The following is a 23,361-nucleotide window of genomic DNA, read 5'->3' on the forward strand; positions in this document are numbered from 1 at the left end:
GGTGACCAAACGTCCTCTTTTGCCCGGACAAGTCCTACTTTCACGCAGTATCCTCGTTGTCCGGGTGGGTTTTATAAATTCATAAAAATGTCCGGTTTTTATGATTTTTTTTACGGGACCAACTTGAAGAGAATTCCTCCGGCCGCTAGGGGGCAGCGCTTGCCTGCGTTGACGTTGCTCCTATTAGTAGGGGCGGGAGAAGGAGTATATCTTCTTCTTTTTTGATGGCGGTTCATCCCTTGTTTCATGGGGAATTACCACCATCTACTGACAGTTTGGCGAGAGCTCAGACTATAGTAAGGAGTTCAATAAGAAGTTCTAAAAGACGTGGCTCCATACACCTTTCTGTAAGTTTCTCCTGTTAATGTCGATCACGTGTCTTCTGTTGTACATATGGTTATATGTGCACACAGAGATGCAGTATATTGTATGAGTATTGTAATTGTTCTGCGTTAGTTAGTGGTTGAATGCTAGTATAGCTAAATAGCTGTGTTGCTTATGAGTTTTTTTAATGACAAATACGTATATAATGGCAACTGTTGACTTCTGTCGGAGATTTGTACTGGTGTAATTTGTAAAATCCCGTCTGTGGTAGCATCTTTGCGCTGCCGATGGTAGTAAACTTTTATAGCAAAGTCTGATTTTGCCTCGGCTCCCGTATTCGCTAATAGGGTAGCAATCAGTGAGCTCAGCTGCGCTAGGCATTATTGGCAATGTAGTTTTGAATTTGAACTGCTGCGTTTGGAAACATGCTGGTTGAATCGCTTGTCAGTTTATTTCAGTTATTGTTTGCGTACAATTTAGAACATTGTATGAGAATAAAAATTGAGTGGGAATAACATTTTGTCAACGACAATTGTCGTGATCGTAATTTTAAAAAATGTTGAGTTGGCACATAGCCAACTGTGTGTGTGTATTAACTGGACTACATTTCCATGAGTCTGCATTATATTATTTTTTTAATAATTATTCTTTTTTTAAATTTTTTTTTTTTTTTTTTTTTTTTTTAGGAAGAATAAAGCCTGTTGAGTTAAAAAAAAAAAAGTGGGAGATATACGCATCTTCGAGTGTCTTCGAGTAAAATTCAAGTATCTCGAGGCTGGGCCGAGTGTCCTCTTTTTTTGGAAATCAAAATATGGCCACCCTAATCATTCGTCTATTATTTTGTCTTTGTGCATTACAAGTCTCCTCACTTAACACACCACTAATTGTGTGTAAGTACAGTATTTCCCAAAAACTGTTCTTAAGACATTGAAAATGACTGTGAGAGTACCAAATGATTATTTTCAACTGCTGTAATAATCACTTCACTCAAGTAGTGATGCTGCAAATGCACATATTCCTTGAAAATCATGAAAACACTGAGACTGACGGCTTAAAAGTAGGTCTTTGGAAGCTTAAATTTAAAATTGAGGGGTTGTTTGGGAAAGTACAGCACAATTCTGCCCCTTTGTGGAAAAATGGAGAGGGCACAGGAACAATGGATCCCCCCCGACTCCTGCCTCCCCCCCTACACACAGCTCATTTTTCACCGATGACACACCTCGATTGTCACCTGTGAAGAATGAAGAATGTGTTTTAAAAAAAACGAGACAGAGAGCAGCCGAAGGGGGCAACATGAAGCCTTGGTTGATAATTAACCATTTGTCTTCATACACGTTGTGGCCCCCCTTTCTGTGTCACATAGCAATGGCTGAGCTAAGAATTCCACCTGGCAATTTATTGACTCTAACTTGACACAAATAATAACATGATGAAGAACACCCAATAAGATATTCGTCATGGGAGGCTGATATGTGTTGATTGATATGAACCACATGACCTTCAGTCATAAAGCAAATATCCAGTTTCCTCAGTGACGGAACTCTCAGTGGTGGTGGTGGCGGTTAGAGAATTCAGGTTTTTTTTGTTCGTATGTTTTGCAGAGGTGGGTAGAGTCGCCAAAAATTTTACTCAAGTAAGAGTAGCGTTACTTCAAAATAATATTACTTAAGTAAGAATAAAAAGAGTCATCCAAAAAATGTACAAGTAAAAAAGTATCTAATGAAAAGAATACTCAAGTAATGAGTAACATTTTGAGTAACTGCTTATTTTTCTTTGATTTTTTTTTTTTTTTAAACAATTGTATTTTTTTCTCAGCACAAATTTATCTTCAGTGGGGCAAATAAGTATTTAGTCAACCACCAATTGGGCAAGTTCTCCTACTTGAAAAGATTAGAGAGGCCAGTAATTATCAACATGGGTAAGCCTCAACCATGAGAGAGAATGTGGAAAAAAAAAACAGAAAATCACATTGTTTGATTTTTAAAGAATTTATTTCCAAATTACAGTGGAAAATAAGTATTCGGTCACCTACAAACAAGCAAAATTTCTGAATGTCAAAGACGTCTAACTTCTTCTAACGAGGTCTAACGAGGCTCCACTCGTTACCTGTATTTATGGCTCCCATTTTAACTTATTATCGGTATAAAAGACACCTGTCCACAATCTCAGTCAGTCACACTCCAAACTCCACTATGGCCAAGACCAAAGAGCTGTCGAAGGACACCAGAGACAAAATTGTAGACCTGCACCAGGCTGAGAAGACTGAATGTGCAATAGGTAAAACACAATTATTAGAAAATGGAAGACATACAAGACCACTGACAACCTCCCTCGATCTGGAGCTCCATGCAAGATCTCACCCCGTGGCGTCAAAATGATAACAAGAACGGTACGCAAAAATCCCAGAACCACATGGGGGGACCTAGTGAATGACCTACAGAGAGCCAGGACCACAGTTACAAAAGCTACTATCAGTAACACAATGCGCCGCCAAGGACTCAAATCCTGTGCTGCCAGACGTGTCCCCCTGCTGAAGCCAGTACCTACCAGGCCCGTCTGCGGTTCGCTAGAGAGCATTTGGATGATCCAGAAGAGGACTGGGAGAATGTGATATGGTCAGATGAAACCAAACTAGAACTTTTTGGTAGAAACACAGGTTCTCGTGTTTGGAGGAGAAAGAATACTGAATTGCATCCGAAGAACACCATACCCACTGTGAAGCATGGGGGTGGAAACATCATGCTTTGGGGCTGTTTTTCTGCAAAGGGACCAGGACGACTGATCTGTGTAAAGGAAAGAATGAATTGGGCCATGTATCGAGAGATTTTGAGCGAAAATCTCTTCCATCAGCAAGGGCATTGAAGATGAGACGTGGCTGGGTCTTTCAGCATGACAATGATCCCAAACACACAGCCATGGCAACAAAGGAGTGGCTTCGTAAGAAGCATTTCAAGGTCCTGGAGTGGCCTAGCCAGTCTCCAGATCTCAACCCCATAGAATATCTGTGGAGAGAGTTGAAAGTCCGGGTTGCCCGACGACAGCTCCAAAACATCACTGCTCTAGAGGTGATCTGCATGGAGGAATGGGCCAAAATACCAGCAAAAGTGTGTGAAAAGCTTGTGAAGAGTTACAGTAAACGTTTGGCCTCCGTTATTGCCAACAAAGGGTACATACCAAAGTATTGTGATGAACTTTTGGTATTGACCAAATACTTATTTTACACCATGATTTGCAAATAAATTCTTTAAAAATCAAACAATGTGATTTTCTGTTTTTTTCCCCCCACATTCTGTCTCTCATGGTTGAGGTTTACCCATGTTGACAATTACAGGCCTCTCTAATATTTTCAAGTGGGAGAACTTGCACAATTAGTGGTTGACTAAATACTTATTTGCCCCACTGTATATCTGTCGTATATTGGATTTTCGGAGTTGGACATTATCGGTATGTTGGTTAAAAAGTTATTATCGAACAACTCTGCATTTCAAGTATCTTTGCCGTTTTGGAGATTTTAAGGTCAAATCTCTTTTAATAATGATTGACCCAAGCGCTGATAATGCTTCGGACTAAATCAGGTAAGTCAACTTCCCATTTTGTACATGAATCACCAACACAAGCACAAACATCACATCATGTTAGATGTATTCCATAGGGAAAAAAGCAGCTTCGTTGAAAGAGGACACTAGAGTGACATTGTCAAAGATGACAACCTCACAACAAATTCCTGTATGACAAAACGGAAAGTTTCACTGAACTACCCTCTCCTCTTTACATTTGCCCCGACTTGCCTGGGACTGGATAAGTTATCATGGCTGCAAAGACTCGTGGAAAAAATTGGTAGGCAGGAATCTGGTACCAGCTGTTTGTCTTTAACACCACCTTTGCTTATTAGGATGCTAATAAACACCTATTGGACAGAGGGAAAACCCACTTGTAAAAGTGACAGGGCGTCAATGCACAATCATTAATGTCCAGACATGAGATCTGTGATTGCATTGCATGCCCCAGGGTATTCTCCAGGTTTTGTGAACTGTTGTTTGGGGGTTATTAAATTAATCCTTTTTCCAATTTCTTCCAAATACTTTACCTTACTTTAGTTTTAGACCAATTCAAATCCCACCTTAGCCAAATAAACATAATTGCCCAAGTTCATGTTAAAAGTCCATTTAAATTGAATTTCATATTTTTTTGGTGTCATTTTCCCCGAAATTAAAGATTAAAATCAAGAGGTCCAACACCTACTAAATGTTTGAAAACCTCAGTGCTACAGTATCTTTCCAGTTTCCTTTTTGTAGTTGATTGATAAACCAGCCTCAATGTCAAACTCATCAACGGAATTGACATCTGTTTTCATAGTCTGTGCACAAACTGTAGTGGTGTGTGACGGGGGGATGTCAGAATTTGTTACTTATCTTTCCAGGGTGGGAAGACATGAGTGGGTGCAAGTGGAATCCGATTGTGTCAGAATGTGAAGGGGACACAAAGCAGAGAGAGAAGAGGTAGCAACGGAAAGCACAAAATACCGGGGGAGAGAAATACATAAATAATTAAAAGGATCACATTATGAAAAGTAAGTTTCAATGTTGTGTATATAAATACATGACAGCTCTTGCCATCTCATATTCATACAGTAGCAAATCGTAATGACTCCTTACCGTCCATGTGTGCTTTTCAACAGCTGGTTTTGATGGTCTTCTTTCCATGTCACCACTTCCCTCTCCCGAGGCCTGAAAAATAAAGTATATAGTTATGTTTTGCAGCAGTGGTGTTACCAGGATGCCAGGTGTGGGTGGGCATTAGTCATACCTGGGGGGCAAAAAAAAAAAAAAAATCTACAATGCTCAAGTAGGTCAAAATCCAACGTAGGGCTACTGCACCTTAAAACATGTTTTACACATCCATAACTTAACAGTATGGACATGCAGGTGACAATGTTTATTTTAGGTAACCTATTGCAGTTCCTCGGTTTTATTAATATCATTATTGTAGTTATTCTTTTTTCCGCAGCCTCTTTGAGCTCAATTTGACCCCCTTAGAATGCTTCAAAATGCACCAAAATCGGCAGGCAGGTCAAGACAGGTGCAATCTTTGATACCGTGTAAAAACAAAATCCAAATACACTATGTAGCGCCCCCTAGCAAACACGCAAACAGGAACAAAACAAACATTTCATTTCTTTTTTTTTTTTTCTTTTCTTTTTTTTTTTTTTAAAGGTGAAAGAGGAGGTAACAACGCAAAGGTTAATACTTAGAACACATCAGTACTATATGAATGGGATTATTCTGTCCTCAGTGTGTGTGAGTACACAAACTGACAGATAGCCAACATAAGAAGGTCAGGAGGGAAATCAGACGTGGCAAAGTTGAATGGGCTTTACTGAAGTCATCATTTCTCTTGACAGGAGCATGTTTCTGATTATTTTTGTAAAACTGAAAATGATAAAACATTGTGTCAATAACTTGCACAAATCATAAAATAACTAGGGCTGTCAAACAATTAAAATTTTTAATCAAGTTAATTACAGTTTAAAAATTAATCATAATTAATCGCAATTCAAACCATCTATAAAATATGCCATATTTTTCTGTAAACTATTGTTGGAATGGAAAGATAAGACACAAGACGGATATATACATTCAACATACTGTACATACAGTAAGTGTTGTATTTGTTTATTTTAACAATAAATCAACAAGATGGCATTAACATTATTAACATTCTGTTAAAGCGATCCATGGATAGAAAGACTTGTAGTTCTTAAAAGATAAATGTTGGTACAAGTTATAGAAATTTTATATTAAAACCCCTCTTAATGTTTTCGTTTTAATAAAATTTGTAAAATTTTCATTCAAAAATAAACTAGTAGCTCGCCATTGTTGATGTCAATAATTACACAATGCTCACTTATGGTACTTATGGTTAAGCCCATAAAATCAGTCGCACCCAAGCGCCAGCAGAGGGTGACAAAACTCCAAAAAACACAAGTAACAAGTGGACATTGCACTGTGCTGTAATTTTAATCTGTTTGAGTGGGGCATGTGCGTTAATTGCGTCAAATATTTTAATGTGATTAATTAAAAAATTTAATTACCGCCCGTTACCGCGATAATTTTGACAGCCCTAAAAATAACACAAAGTACACACACACACACACACACACGTGTCCATTTGACTATCGTATTTTTCGGACTATAAGTCGCACCAGCCATAAAATGCCCAACGAAGAGGAAAAAAACATAAGTCGCACCGGAGTGTAAATCGCATTTTGGGGGGAAATCTACTTGATAAAATCCAACACATAGAACAGATATGTCATCTTGAAAGGCAATTTGAAATAAAAATACAATAGAGAACATGCTGAATAAGTGTATAGTATGATAATGTTACGTGATGCATGAACAAAGAAATGCGAACATGGCCGGTATGTTAACATAACATAGCTATTAAGAGTTATTCAGATAACTATAGCATAAAGAACATGCTAACACGTTTCCCAAACCATCAGTGTCACTCCAAAACACCAAAAAAACATGTGAAATTATATAATAATGTGTTAATAATTCCACACACAAGTCGTTCCTGAGTATAAGTCGCACCCCCCCGCCAAACTATGACAAAAACTGCGACTTATAGTCCGAAAAATACGGTAGTAGCACTAGCCAATTAGCTCACAAGCAACAAACAATATAACAACATTTGCCATATATGTAAACGAAATGAAATACACATCACTAATAACTATGGAATGCTGATGAATATTTACAAAGAAGAAATATAACTCACAAGCGATGCATGTATTAGACACAAACAGTGTGATGAGACTGTGAGTACTGCCACTGTGTACTGGATGTAGACATTAGCTGGTCTGTATAGCAGTGAGTTCGCGTCGACATATAATCACGTCACCAGAGAGCGCAGACACTCATAAAATCAGTTGCACCCAAGCGCCAGCAGAGGGCAACAAAACACCAAAAAACACATGCAAGTAACAAGTTGACATGACAGGGATACCATACGCGGTGCCCAGACTGCTGTTAGTACTACATCCAGTTTTCTTTGGGTGGGCAGAGCGTGTCCGTGGGTGGGCACTGCCCCCCGTAACGCCCCTGTTTTGCAGCATTTTATTGTGTACACTTTCTTCTACGCGTCAATAGTTGCATGGAACAATGCTCTGTGCTCATTTTCCCAAAACCTAAGCAGTGTACCGAAAGTTATTACATTGGTAAATCAAAATCATATCTATGTAAATTATGTCTTTAATTCTTCAATCTACATTGGCCCTCCTGCTCCCTTCCTAAAACATTTCAGTCAGAGTTTAAAAATAGCTTAACAGATTTAAGTAACGCATAAACATCAGTTTTGGTTTAACACTGGAACTACTGGTGTTTTTTTTTTTTTTGCTATAAAGAACTACCAGAAAGGCGTCAAATGAGCCCGATACATAACTGACTACTTGGCTTTGTCAAACAATAGACAACATTGTTGTGGTGGGGGTTATCTCGCAATCTTTCAATGGATGTAAAAGATCCAAGCTGGACATAAATGAAGTTAGTGACATTATTTGATGGATGACACTTAATGACATTTGCCATAAGCATTCGGTAATGCCCATGACAGTGTCATGTCATAATTATGATTATAATGTAACTGTAATTATGTTTTATGACAGTCTTGATGCCGTTGTCAAATAAAGCGTTACATATTACCCAAATAAATCAACAAATAAGATGGACTGGACTATAAGCCGCAGGATTCAAAATAAAGGAAAAATGTCGCGTCTTATAGTCCGAAAATTACGGTTTTCCAGATTTTCTGAATCCTGACAGTCCCTTACAAGTTTCTCGCAAACTCCAATCTCTCCTTCTGCTGCTCGATTACCATTTAACCATTTAGGCCTGCAGTGGCTCATGTTCAAAAGTGAATATTCCAGGTGTTCCAAATAAACAAGCATTTAAGGGTGGTTGAACAGACTGAAATGTTAACGCAATGGCCGCCATGGATGGCAAATTAACTTCAAATCTTGTAAATGTAATTTCAGACTGCTGTAGTTAGATGGAGAATGTTTGCAAAGTCAGAATCTCAAACACGTTCTTTCTTCTGGAAAACAGCTGTGAATGAGGTGATTATTTGCAATGAAAGTCACATCCTGTTATCAGAAGCCTGTCATTTCCACTCGGAATGCGATTTCCCCTTCATCTAATTCAACCAGCATATGAAACTTAGTTGACGATATTTTGGCTAGACCCGAGACGTTAGACTGGGACACAGCATGAGTTTTTAGCGGTCTACAAAGGTTAAACATCTGTGGGATACGGAGAAGGGGTTTTACTAAATAAAATCAATGGCGGCTTGCAGCGAGGCACCTGGGTTTCAGTCTGTTTGGTCAAGAGCTAACAGAAGACTCTGAAAGCTACAGATTATTGAGAAATGAGCCAATGAGGAAGCCTCCTCTATCAAGTCAACAGTGAGTGTGAGGGGTATCAATAAGATGTCAATAAGTGTGTTCTGTTGAATCCAACTTAATTCATTAAACACAACAATTAGCAGGGTTGTTCCGATCATGTTTTTTTGCTACCGATCCGATCCCGATCTTTTTAGTTTGAGTATCTGCCAATCCTGATATTTCCCGATCCGATTGCTTTTTTTCGCTCCCGATTCAATTCCAATCATTCCCGATAATTTTTCCCGATCATATACATTTTGGCAATGCATTAAGAAAAAAATGAATAAAACTCGGACGAATATATACATTCAACATACAGTACATAAGTACTGTATTTGTTTATTATGACAATAAATCCTCAAGATGGCATTTACATTATTAACATTCTTTCTGTGAGAGGGATCCACGGATAAAAAGACTTGTGACTTTGTAAATTGTGACTAAATATTGCCATCTAGTGTATTTGTTGAGCTTTCAGTAAATGATACTGCCGCCATTCAACCCAAATGCATGATGGGAAGTGGAACCACGACTGTGCGTAGTGCTACCAATTGATATATCTTCTCTGCGTGGTGTTAAGGTGTTAAGAAAAAGATCAACTACTACTTTTCTTCCCCACATTGCTTCCCATGATATTTCTAATCGTACGGAGAGGGGTTGTAAGGCTTTAGCCAATTTAAAAAAAGGCTTCAAAGGCTGCCAAAATTCACTCTACTCATTTTATGCTGCCTTTTATCTCTCTATATAGGTAAAACGGCGCCATTACAGATTGAGCGCGACAATGCGTGAGTGGGTCGTGCAGTGCATGCATTAATTGCGTTAAATATTTTAACGTGATGCATTTTTAAAAAATTAATTACCGCCGTTATTGGGATAAATTTGATAACCCTACCTTAAGCCTAAAGACTCTGGATGAGTGTAACATAAGATGTCTGTAATGTTAAATACAATTAGAAAACGATTTAATAAAAAAATATATATATATTTTAAAAAGGCATGGCCGATATTTTTTTGCCGATTCCGATACTTTGAAAATGACGTGATCGGACCCGATCGATCGGGACATCTCTAATAATTAGATAGTTAAATTTTAAAAAAGGTTTTACGTGTATAGCACTTTGATACTGTCTCCTCATCCACCTACGGATGAAGCAACATTAACAGCAACTGGGCTTCCACAACTCGACATCAAGATGGATTAACATATTGAAAATAATGGCCTGCTTGTTTTCCAATAATAAATGAAAGGAAAAATTGTTTAAAAAACAAAATGCGCATAAACATATAATAATTCACATATTTACAGTGGGGCAAATAAGTATTAAGTCAACCAGCAATTGTTCAAGTTCTCCTACTTGACAACATGGGTAAACCTCAACCATGAGAGACAGAATGTGGAAAAAAAACAGAAAAATCACATTGTTTGATTTTTACAGAATTTATTTCCAAATTAGAGTGGAAAATAAGTATTTGGTCACCGACAAACAAGCAAGATTTCTGGCTGTCAAAGAGGTCTAACTTCTTCTAAAGAGGTTAAACGAGGTCTAACAAGGCTCCATTTGTTACCTGTATTAATGGCACCTGTTTTAACTCATTATCGGTATAAAAGACACCTGTCCACAACCACTGTCAGTCACACTCCAAACTCCACTATGGCCAAGACCAAAGAGCTGTCGAAGGACACCAGACACAAAATTGTAGACCTGTACCAGGCTGGGAAGACTGAATCTGCAATAGGTAGACCGTTTGGTGTAAAAAAATCAACTGTGAGAGCAATTATTAGAAAATGAAAGACATACAAGACCACTGATAATCTGCCTCGATCTGGGGCTCCATGCAAGATCTCACCCTGTGGCGTCTAAATGATAACAAGAACGGTGAGCAAAAATCCCAGAACGACACAGGGGGACCTAGTGAATGACCTACAGAGACCTGGGACCACAGTAACAAAGGCTACTATCAGTAACACAATGCGCCACCAGGGACTCAAATCCTACACTTCCAGACGTGTCCCCCTGCTGAAGAAAGTACACGTCCAGGCCCGTCTGCGGTTCGCTAGACAGCATTTGGATGATCCAGAAGAGGAGTGGGAGAATGTGTTATGGTCAGATGAAACCAAACTAGAACGTTTTGGTAGAAACACAGGTTCTCGTGTTTGGAGGAGAAAGAATACTGAATTGCACCCGAAGAACACTATACCCACTGTGAAGCATGGGGGTGGAAACATCATGCTTTGGGGCTGTTTTTCTGCAAAGGGACCAGGACGACTGATCTGCGTAGATGAAAGAATCAATGGGGCCATGTATCGAGAGATTTTGAGTGAAAATCTCCTTCCATTAGCAAGGGCATTGAAGATGAGATGTGGCTGGGTCTTTCAGCATGACAATTATCCCAAACACACAGCCAGGGCAACAAAGGAGTGGCTTCCTAAGAAGCATTTCAAGTTCCTGGAGTGGCCTGGCCAGTCTCCAGATCTCAACCCCATAAAAAATCTGTGGAGGGAGTTGAAAGTCCGTGTTGCCCAACGACAGCCCCAAAACATCACTGCTCTAGAGGAGATCTGCACGGAGGAATGGGTCAAAATACCAGCAACTGTGTGTGAAAAGCTTGTGAAGAGTTACAGAAAATGTTTGGCCTCCGTTATTGCCAACAAAGGGGACATAGCAAAGTATTGAGATGAACTTTTGGTAATGACCAAATACTTATTTTCCACCATGATTTGCAAATAAATTCTTTAAAAATCAAACAATGTGATTTTCTGTTTTTTTCCCCCACATTCTGTCTCTCATGGTGGAGGTTTACCCATGTTGACAATTACAGGCCTCGCTAATATTTTCAAGTGGGAGAACTTGCACAATTAGTGGTTGACTAAATTCCTTTTTGTCCCACTGTAAAACATGAAATGGCAGTTACATGAAATAGTGCTGAGTTCATACTCACCATGTCCGAGTCATCGTCGTCTTCTTCGCATTGCCTCTCAGCGGCACGGGGATCGCCCACCACCCTCAATTCACTGATCACACCCTGGTCAAAAGGAAAGATCATGGTGGTTTGAAGACCAATTTGCAATTGACCTTCACAAAATGACTTTCAATAAGGAAAATCATTTTTAAAAAAATACAGTCGCGCACCAGTACTGCGTATGCGTCTTATTACTAGAAGAACACTAAAATAGAACATTCTTAAGGAGTCAAATTCAAAGCATTGCCATATTTGATAAAGTCGGCAATGATCATAACACCAACTGTGCAAGTGTGAATTGAATAGGCTAACCCGTTATCGTGCATTTCCTTTTCCGACCTATGTGACCGTTGACCGGATTACCCCAAAATGTATCGTAATTTTCACACTACAAGGCACACCTGACTATCAGCCGCCACACACCATAATGTGACACGAAAACGACATTTGTTCATAGATAAACCCCACTAGACTATAAGCTGCAGCTGTCCAAACTGTATTATGGGATATTTACACCAAAAGATATTAACTGGTAACACTTTATTAGACAGCGGCATTATACGACTGTCAGAAGACCAAATGAACCACCATGAAGCTTTGAATAATTGGCTGCAAAGCTTCGTTGCTTCAATAAGCTTCATTTGGCCATCACTGCTCCCTTGGGGGAGACAGTCAACTTCCTTCTGCTATTTTTCTGCTAAATTTCAAGTTCTATGCTAATAATTTATTCAGTTACTAATCTAGTTATTTCAATAATTGCTAGTTATGGTATTTGGTAACACTTTATTTGACAGTGGCGACATAAGACTGTCATTAGACAATCGTAATGATGACATTACACTGTCATGAGCATTATTAATCAATGCTTACAACAGATGTCATTTAGTGTTATCCAGCAAATTATCTCACTTTTGAATGGATGTAAAAGATCTGAACTTCACATAAATGGCAGACATTTAACATAATTTGCCAGATGACACTTAATGACATCTGTCATAAGCAGTCAATAATGCACATGATAGTTTCATGTCATAATTATCATGGTTTTATGACAGTCTTATGGTGCTGCTGTCAAATAAAGTGTTGCCAAATACCAAAACAAGCAAATAATGAAACAACTGGAATCATAAATGAATAAATAATTAGCACAGAACATGAATTTTGATTGTTATTTACATCCGTAGTGCTGCAATGCATGCCAGGAGCCATGTGTTGCTAACTAACCCAAATAAATCGACAAATAAGCCGCACTGGACTATAAGACGCAGGATTCAAAATGAAGGAAAAAAGTAGAGGCTTGTAGTCAGAAAATTACGGTAATCGCTTTTGTTTCATAATACAAATATGTCCTGCAAGTTTGATTATAATCCTTTTATTCATTCTTGAGTTATCTTTAACACAAATAGACACGCGAAACTGAATACATACCACCATCTGTAGGTTTCAACTACTGGCGGATATTGTTAATGTCACAGTACTCTGCTACCACCACGCACATTACTTAAAGCTAAAAGACAGAAATAATTCACAAAGCAAAAAAGCAAAATAATCATTAGTAAACTGTTGATGAATGATATATTGTTGATTTGTGAAGTATTTGTTAACAGTTTGTTACGCATTTACAGGGTGTTCTTAACCTGAAACACAGTTTGTGTAGAAACGTTTCAAGTTTTTGTGTGTAACGTTTGGCATTTCTATCTTTTCAAGTTAAGAAATGCCATTAACTTCAAAAGAAAAGGCATTTTGATAAGGCATATTGCAGGCAGCGCTCATGTTGCACATTTATGAAAATCTGCCATAAAACCAAAAAATATTTGTACTTTTCTTTGTATAATTAACCAATAAAATTTATGACCTTCAACATAAAGTGTATACGTATAGTTTTATTAAGATCTATCAACTAGCATGGGCATTTAGAATGGGGTCAACCATATTGGAACACCCTGTAAATGCCTAACAAACTGTTAACAAATACTTCACCAATCAACAGTTATCAACAGTTTACTACTGATCTATTAACTAGTAAAACGGATAGTTATTATAAAGTGTTACCAAAGAAAGAATGTAAAAGTACATTATAGACTTCATATATACACAGTATTTCATAGCATTCAATCTTATCACTGAATACTGTAGCGAAGTGGAAATATGTCACCCATCAAACCAATGAAATCCAAACTCAAGTGTTTTTGAGACAACATAAATTATGTACGGGCTGCACAAACATTTTAAAAACTGCATTTAGTACTTTCGGTCTGATGGGAAGCACTCTTTATTACTTTGGACGTACTGGATAGCGCAAATGGGTTTACTTCTTTTGTATTTATCTTCTTTGACTTTTAGCAGACTTAATATTTTTCCATATTTAGGAACAGCGAGGAACCTAACAACAACATTTATTCTAAAGTAAATCCTCTCTTCATTTATTTCCAAACAAATAGACTTAAGTAAAATAAGTTGAGTCAGAGGAATGCGTGGCACTGAACTGAACCTGGAACTACACCTTTGGGTGCATGACTTTAGTAGCCAAGGGTAAGAAACACTAACTCCTTAACAACTCAGTTTAGCAGATGTCCGGGTCAAATAAGGAGATTTGCTGCAGACAAATGTTAGCTGCTAATTATATGCCCATGCCAAGGACCACCAATTACTCGCTCGCAGACAACACACGGGAGGCTTCCGAGATGATTAAGTACAATCGTGTGTTGATTTGGATCAGGCTAATTTGAGCAATGAAATCAAATGAGTTATTCAGCTGCAATGTCTCGCATGCTTGATTAATGAACATAAACCAGCATCAGAGCTGCAGGAAATCTTGTTTCCTCAGTTGGTTCTGGTTCAAAATAAGTACAGACAAAATTCCAGGGATACGAGGCGACGTTTTGGCTACAGTGACCCAATAATTAATCAGAAGAATTTGAGTGTTTTATTATTCATCTTAGGAGTGGGAACCTCTTGCTACCTCACGACACGATACGCAATACAAAGCTCACGATAACGATGATCTGACGATATGGCGATCAGTGTTGTCAGTAACGCGTTACTAACTAACGCGTTACTGACAACACTGATCGCCATATCGTAATCTGTATATGTAATCTGATTACTTTTTTCAGTAACGAGTAATCTAACGCGTTCATTTTTCTACACCAGTAATCTGATTAAAGTTAGTTTCCTTAGTGTCTCTGCGTTACCATTTTTTCATTGCCTCATAACGTATGTAGAATGAAGAATATTGTAGTCATGTACGAAGAGCATTTTGAATAGAAAATGCTAAAATAAAAGGTTCCCGGTACGTGTTTCCATGACAACCTCTTAGCTATTTCCTGTTTTGGTCACGTGTTGTGGGTTGAGACGTTGCAAGAGAATGCTGATCTGTGGATATCCATGAATGAAGGTGAGTATTTTTCCTTCATTCTGGAGGGTATCAGCAAAAGGTTGGACCCCCTACATGCGCGGCCATTTCGTAGCTTTGCCGTAGCAACGACGGGCAGTCATCGCTCCAACTTGGCAAGCTTTGTTTACATCATATGCGTGTTGCACATTTATGCCGTGAGGTGATGTGTTCGTTTAGCATCTGTGGGATGTGTTGTAAGTCCGATTGAGTGTAAAGTACTTAGTTGCCGCCATGTTTTGTGGCCAAATTGACCGCGTTTTATGTTGAGAGGACTACTTCCGGGTTGTTAATGTGCACGGTTGCACGCGCATCCGCGCTCGCCACCACCTTTGTGTTTATTGCACTGTACATTCCACTTGTGTGTTGTTGATTATTGTGCCGAAAGTTTGCATTGTTTTACATTGGCACTGATATGCTGTTAACCATAACCCGAAATTCAGAAGTTTTGACATTAGGCTTAATCTTAAAGTTAGCGAGGTTTAATTGGTCGGTGGAGTTGATTTCAACAAATTCCAAGCAGTTTGTCAGATATTTGTTAGTTTCAGGGCTCCGGAGTGGCTGAGCTAGCGCGAAATTCTGATATTCCCCTTTAAATTCAATCATCGGAGAGTCAATTACATGTGATGACATTTTTCTGTTGTCATTCTTATGTTTAGGCGGCAAAGGGAGAAAAATGGGTAAAAAGTAACTGATAGATTACTTTTACTTTTAGTTACTTTGATAATGAAGTAATCAGTAAAGTAACTAGATTACTTTTTTGAGGCGTAATCAGTAATTAAATTACTTTTTCAAGTAATCTGTGACAACACTGATGGCGATACAACGATTATCGATACATTGGTCAGGAAATCATTCTAGGATATTCTATAAACAATTAATAAATAGAAAAACAAGCTTCTGCTGTGAATTGGAATGCGTTTATCACTAATAGACATCCAATCAGTTTGAAGTGGGAGGGATGGCAGCGAATGAACGAATGTTCATTCGCTGCCACCCTCCCTATGGCCGTCAGTGGCAGACAATGCCAGGCAATTAGGTCATTTAGGCCATTTAAGGTCATTTGCCTGTTAATTTTCAGTTACTCCCTGTTGATTTTGGGGTATTTTATGGGTCACTTCCTGTTTATTTTAAGTTACAGAACAGGAAGTGACCTGGGAATCTCCCAAATGAATGGGCAGGAAATGACCTGTAAATGAACAGCAAGTGACCTGTAAATGCCCCGAAAATCGGACAGAATGACTGCGAATGTTCTGGTTTCGAATTACTGCTGCAACGATAAATCGATTAAGTCGAGTATTAATTTCGAAAAAAATATTCAAATTAAATTTTGCTGCTTCGAGTATTCGTTTAACCCTTTAACACCGAACGTGTCGGAGGCGACACGTTTACGCATATAATCTTTGAAGCCTCGTAACGCTGTAATTACATCACCCACGTGCCCCTGGTTGCTCTCGTTTGAAAGTGTCGGAAGTTGATGTCCACACCGGTTTTTATTTGAAGTCAATCGACCAAGTAAAATGGGAGATAATGTCATTTGAGTTTTATAGTTTTATTGCACTCATAAATATGCACTGACACACTGCATGGACCATGTGTCTATCTCGATATTTCCATCATTTCTTGTCCTTTTTTCAAAACCGAAAGTGGCACAAAAGACTACATATCCCAAGAGCCGTTGTGATGTCAAGAAGGACGAACCTAATGTGAACATTTTTTAATAAATTGACGAGCAAGGCGCCAACTAAGGGAAAGGAGACACGCGTAGCAAGCATCGGCCGGTTGGATTGAGCGAGCCACTATGAAACGTGCAGAATGAATCGAAAACTAAATTTAGCGCAAGCTAATGCATTATTTCATCAACTCAAGGAATAGGATGAGCTCTATTTGTCATTGTTTTCCTCGGATCAGTCGGCATCTTGGCGAGTAGAAGTGACAGAAGCGCGCAAACGGCGGATGAGTAGGCTGTGTGACGTTGTATGTGACGCAGCTTAGTGACATGTTCAAAACAAACATTATTGAGTGCGCAAAAAAAAAAACTTTATTGGGTCGCATGCCTAAAAAAATTTGAATTGAACTGAACTACTTGTCAATATTTTTGAAAATACTTTTTTTTCAATGTTTGTTATTTTTTCTTCACTATGAATCTTTTCAATTTTTATATAGATGGGTGTTCGAGAAGCTTGATTGCATGTACATAAATACCTTTGATAAGGTGATGGGTACAATACCTAACTTCACAAAGAGATATCCTCCAAAGCCTTTTTGTGTTGAATAATACATATATATATATATATATATACATATATATATATATATATATATATATATATATATATATATATATATATATATATAAAATTCTCACTATTTTGCACTGTGTATAACATGTTCTGACCATAGCATGTGTGAAGGCCAAAAACGCCTATGACCATAGCTGCTGTTTGTGTTGAATTGTCAAACATAAAACTATTCAGTCTTATTTTTTTCTATTGAATGTTTATCCTAGCAAGTTAAATATATATTATCAAGCTTCAAAACGGTTGGTCGAGCATGTTTGGTTGTCAGTGGGACTTCAACATTACAAAGTTTGAAAAAAGATTTTGGGATTTTTTGTCTTTTTGGGTCCAAAATGTGGATTAAAGTTGGTCAGTGAAGAAAACAACAGTTTGGACATGAAGTTCAAGGTATCCTGAAAAAAGGGACCCAACTTGGCCATTGTGAACATTTTTTTCTTTGAAATATAAAGGCAACATCAAAGGCATGCAAATTCGGCCAAAATAGGCTTAGGTGTTAAAGGGTTAATTAAAGTGGCGTTGTAATGGTTTGTTTTGAAAGTGTTTGCGTTTATTTTTATTGATTTGGGTGAATACACAGCCCTCTAGTCTACCTCATTTCACATGGCTGAGTCCATCTGCTCCCTGTTAAGACCAACATTAGCGTTTGTTTGAACTAATGATTTTTTTGAATGCATTCCTAATTTAGTTTAAATGTATATTTAGCCATTTTTTGTGGGTATATGTGTCTGAGCCATTTGTTTGGAGCAGTGGTGTCCAAACTATTCCACATAGGGCCGCAGTGGGTGCAGGTTTTTGTTCAAACCCATCATGAGGACAACCTTTCAACAATCTGGTGTCTCATCAGTGTAATCAGTTGATTGCAGTCAGGTGCTGCTTGTTTTAGCACAAACTTCATTGGTTAAACTGTCTGTGCTCGATTGGTAGGAACAAAAACCAGGACCCACAGCGGCCCGTGAGGACAGGTTTGGACACCCATGGTTTAGAGCATTGTACAAAAACTTAGCATTTTGTAGCATTTAAGCTAGCGGACTTTTGCTAATTAGCCAATTGTTCTTCTGTTGTACATAGATCCTCTTTTTCTTTCTTTCTTTTTTTTATTTATATACCGTGTGAGGCTCAGCTCAGGTATTTTATTTTTTTATGTTCCTTATACGATTACTCGATTATTTGAACTAAATAGTTCATCGATTAATCGACTACTAAAATAATCGATAGCTGCAGCCCTATTTCAAATGAACAAACGTTCCCTGTCCAAATGGATTGGGCGTCGAACACACTATTATGGTATGGTATTTTGGTAGCAACTTGTTGGTTCCTTTTTAAATTTTTTTTTTTTTTTTTTTAGTCATTGCCACTTTTTTAAAACGATATCTCGATTCTTGGCAGGAGCATATCGATAACCTTTTGGGATATAAAGTATCACGATTTATAACCATTTCGATATATTGTCACACCCCTAATTCATCTACTGTCAAAACCAACCCGATCTGGAGTTTTCTGTTCATGAATTCAACAGTTCATTGTGGTTCCTTGAACCCTATCCTTAGCTATTTGCTAAAAAAAAAAAAAAAAACTTGCCTATTCACCTTATTTTGTAAGACCAGGTCAATTTTTAATTTAATTCACAAAATTGTCAGTTTTAGGTTTGGTTTGATGGTAGGTAACCTTTAACATGGAGTCAATCGAAAATGGAGACTAAATGTCACCTTGCTCACTTCAAACCAGTGTTGTTTTTGGCAACCCCTTTAATTTTCATCTCAGTCTTTTGGACAAAAATACTTATTAGTCTTGGTCATATTTTAGTCATTTCAAAATGTGTTCGTCTTTGCTTAGTTGTAGTCAACGAAAACTCACAAATTTCATCTAGTTTTAGTCGACAGTTACTGAAAATGTTTTCGTCTGTAAACTTCAAAAGTTTTCGTCCATTAATAAATAAAAGGTTTCCAACAATTTTGAATGAACATTGACAGACGAGCATCACATCACCATCTTCGTGATGATAATACACACTCAGTAGAAAAACAGTACATTATTTTCAATTAATTAAACTCCTAGACACCACAAACTACATGTAAAAAGACGACACTCACCACCCCAAATGCTGATGCTAAAGCGAACGCTATGCTCACGCTACAAGTTACATTTAGTGTGTGATGATTACTCAACACAGACTTTTAAAGGCTAAAGCGACATGGCATATCTAGCCAAGAGAAGAAAACAAAAATTACCAAGCAGCACCTGACACGTGTTTCACGAAGAGAACCTGGCGTGGACAGATGTTCACTCACCAGCTGGTGATGAAGCGGAACGTCATATGAGTGACACGACCAAACACTACTAAGATGCGTCCTAACCAGTGTTGTTTCTGGCAGCCATTTTAATTTTTGTCTTCGTCTTTTGGACAAAAATACTTATTAGTCCTAGTCATGTTTTAGTTAGGGTTGTTCCGATCATGTTTTTTTGCTCCCGATCCGATCCCGATCGTTTTAGTTTGAGTATCTGCCGATCCCGATATTTCCCGATCCGATTGCTTTTTTTTTTTGCTCCCGATTCAGATTCAATTCCAATAATTCCCGATAATTTTTCCCGATCATATACATTTTGGCAATGCATTAAGAAAAAAATGAATAAAACTCAGACGAATATATACATTCAACATACAGTACATAAGTACTGTATTTGTTTATTATGACAATAAATCCTCAAGATGGCATTTACATTATTAACATTCTTTCTGTGAGGAGGGATCCACGGATAGAAAGACTTGTAATTCTTAAAGGATGACTTTGTATATAGTGACTAAATATTGCCATCTAGTGTATTTGTTCAGCTTTCAGTAAATGATACTGTAGCCATTTGTTCTGCCCAAATGCATGATGGGAAGTGCACCCATGACTGTGCGTAGTGGTACCAATTGATATATCTTCTCTGCGTTGGATAATAACATAGGGTACTACCTTTCTTCCACACATTGCTTCCCACGATGTTTCTAATCGTAGGGAAAGGGATTGTAAGGCTTTAGCCAATTAAAAAAAGGCTCCAAAGGCCGCCAAAATTCACTCTACTCATTTTACGCTGCCTTTTAGCTCTATATATAGGTCAAACGGCGCCATTACAGATTGAACGCGACCATGCGTGAGTGGGCCATGCAGCGCATGCATTAATTGCGTTAAATATTTTAACGTGATAAATTATTTTAAAAAATTAGTTATCGCCGTTAACGGGATAAATTTAATAACCCTACCTTAAGCCTAAACTAAAGACTGGATGAGTGTAACATATTATGTCTGTAACGTTAAATACAATTAGAAAATGATTTATTTAAAAAATATTTATATATTTAAAAAAGGCATGTCCGATATTTTTTTGCCGATTCCGATACTTTGAAAATAACGTGATCGGACCCGATCGATTGGCATTTTAGTCATTTCAAAATGTGCTTGTCTTTGTCTAGTTTTAGTCTACAATTCTCAAAATATTTTCATCTATATACTTCAAAAGTTTTTGCCCATGAATGAATCGATCATAAATAAAAGGTGTGACATTGACAGACGAGCACATCATTGTAGTCTACAAGGACATCGCCATCTACACGATGATGATACACACTCAGCAGGAAAGCAGCACATTATTTGCAATTAATTAAACTCACCCGGACGCCACGAATTGTATGTAAAACGTTTTCCAGGAGTTAAGAAGACACTCAACGCTAAATGTTAAAGCTAATGCAAACGCTATGCTAACGCGAACTTAGTTTAGTGTGTGATGATCTCTTATCACAGACCTTTAAAGGCTAAAGCAACATGGTATATCTAGCCAAGATAAGAAATCAAAACTTACCAAGCAGCACCTGACACAACGACCAAACAGTGCTAAAATGCATGCTAACCACACTACTACGATACTGCACTACGATAAGAAAATGTAACACATTGTGAACTTATGAATCACACTAAAGCAAATATTCATCTCGTTCTCGTCTCGTCAGACGACAACATCATCGTTGACGGAAACAACACTGCTTCAAACTATTATATACTAGATAGCATATTTATTAACATAAACTCATTTCGTGCTCCAACGATTAATCGATTAACTCCAGTATTCGATAAAAAAAAAAGAAAAAAAGATTCAAATTAAATTTTGCTGCTTCGAGTTTTCGTTTAATTATTGTGGCGTTGTCATGGTTTATTTTGAAAGTGTTTACAATCAGTTTTATTGATTTGAGTGGATACACTGACCTCTAGTCTGCCTCATTTCACATGACTGAATCCAGCTGCTCCATGTTAAGACCAACATAAGCTTAAGTTTTTTTTGCGCTAATGTTTTTTTTAATGCATTCGTAACTTATTTTATGGGTATATTTAGCCGTTTTTTTTTTGTGGGAATATGTGTCTGAACCATTTGTTTAGAGCATTGTAAAAAAAAAAGTTAACGTTTTATAGCATTTAAGCTAGCGGACCTTTGCTATGTAAGTTAGCCAGTTGTTCTTTTGTTGTACATAGATCCTTATTTAATTGTTTTTTTAAACTGTTTGAGGCTCAGCTCAGGCATTTTAATTTTTCATGTTACTTATCCGATTACTCGATTATTCGACAAACTAGTTCGTTGATTAATCGACTACTAAAATAATCGATAGCTGCAGCCCTAAACTGATTGCAAGATTCTGACATAAGTGTTTGTTTTTCAACATACCAGGAACTTGTCCGGATCGGAGCCTCCACCCTGCCCAACGAAGACCCCAGCACCACCTTCAAGCTCCATCTCATCAGGGGACCTTTCGATGCGCTGCACTTGAGGTTCTATGTCACAATTCAGGTAGAACATGACCTTGTCATCCTTTACCGCAATGGCAAAACGGGTCCAGGAGTCCTTCAAAGCAGGTACGATGAACCTGGCGGCCTCGAATGATGTTTCCGAGCCGGGCTCCGTGTAGTACAAGATGACATTCTGATTTCCGTACTGCAAGGGTGTCAGTTTGACGGCCACATACATGATCTGCTGTGTGGCGTCTGTGACCGAGAAGATTACACCGCCCTTGTCGGATGTTGGCTTCAAGTTGAAGATGAGGGAAAAGTCCCTGTAGAATGGGCTCGGCAAGTGGGCACGGGCCAACTGGCCCGTGTTGGCATCAGGGCCAAACACATAACCAGGAGTGCTGTCAGGCCCATAAACTCGTGTGATCTCATTTGGAGGAGGGTCCCCTATCAGCTCAAGCAGAGACACACCACTGTCTTCTAGAAGAGAGGGGAAAAAAATGGACGTCAGACCACAAATTTCAAAACATGTAGGGAGCATGAAAAGGGTAGGCAGCATCAGAGATTAAAATGTTAGAATGGGTTTTATTAAGTGTTTGGCATTGTAGTGTGATTGTGTCTGATAGAACTAAGAGTATTTTACAAGCTAATCTTAACATTTTCAAACTCAACAAAACTATATTTTTGAAGAAACAAGGGCAAAATAAGAAGTGATTGCACTTGAACTACAGTATTTTCTAACAGAACCCTTACCCTTAACTTAAAAAAAAAGACAAAAAAAAGAAAATAAGTATTTGAACACCCTGCGATTTTGCAAGTTCCCCCACTTAGAAATGATGGCCGGGTTTGAATTGTTTATGGTAGGTGCCTCTCCACTGTGAGACACAATCTAAAGGAAAAAAATCCAGAAATCACAGTGTTTGATTATCTAACAATTTATTTGTATAGTGCTTTAAATAGGTATTTGAACACCTGACTATAAGCTAGAATTGTGAGCCTCAAAGACCTGTTAGACACCTTTAAAAGTTCAACGAATAAGTGGAGTGGAGGTAAACTTTTTGTGTCTGACTTTTTGACCTGTTTGAGACGGCCTTAGCACCTAAACACCTGTTCAGCCCATACAATCATGAAGACTCCAATTATTAACATGGTCAAGACCATGACACCAAAGCCACCAGAAAC

General features: G+C 38.1%; 1 protein-coding gene and 1 long non-coding RNA gene across 8 annotated transcripts in view; one reads left to right on the top strand and one right to left on the bottom strand.

Annotated features, from left to right (window-relative positions):
• The window catches only part of col18a1a (collagen type XVIII alpha 1 chain a), a 168,434-nt gene that overhangs the window by 35,292 nt on the left and 109,781 nt on the right, over positions 1 to 23,361 (bottom strand). For 5 of the 7 annotated variants that reach the window (XM_057852300.1, XM_057852299.1, XM_057852303.1 and 2 more), the window contains 3 exons: positions 22,118 to 22,659; positions 11,708 to 11,791; positions 4,980 to 5,051 (listed from right to left, as the gene is read on the bottom strand). In XM_057852300.1, the coding sequence (XP_057708283.1) occupies positions 4,980 to 5,051; positions 11,708 to 11,791; positions 22,118 to 22,659 (698 nt within the window). The remainder of the gene's footprint in view (positions 1 to 4,979; positions 5,052 to 11,707; positions 11,792 to 22,117; positions 22,660 to 23,361) is intronic. The other 2 variants (XM_057852302.1, XM_057852305.1) reach the window with 1 other exon arrangement.
• Positions 249 to 22,890, top strand: LOC130926947 (uncharacterized). The gene is made up of 3 exons (XR_009066310.1): positions 249 to 347; positions 22,121 to 22,305; positions 22,392 to 22,890. It is a non-coding gene; the product is annotated as an uncharacterized LOC130926947 (long non-coding RNA).

This window comes from Corythoichthys intestinalis, chromosome 12 (genome assembly GCF_030265065.1).
Source record: "Corythoichthys intestinalis isolate RoL2023-P3 chromosome 12, ASM3026506v1, whole genome shotgun sequence".
Taxonomy (NCBI): Eukaryota; Metazoa; Chordata; class Actinopteri; order Syngnathiformes; family Syngnathidae; genus Corythoichthys; species Corythoichthys intestinalis.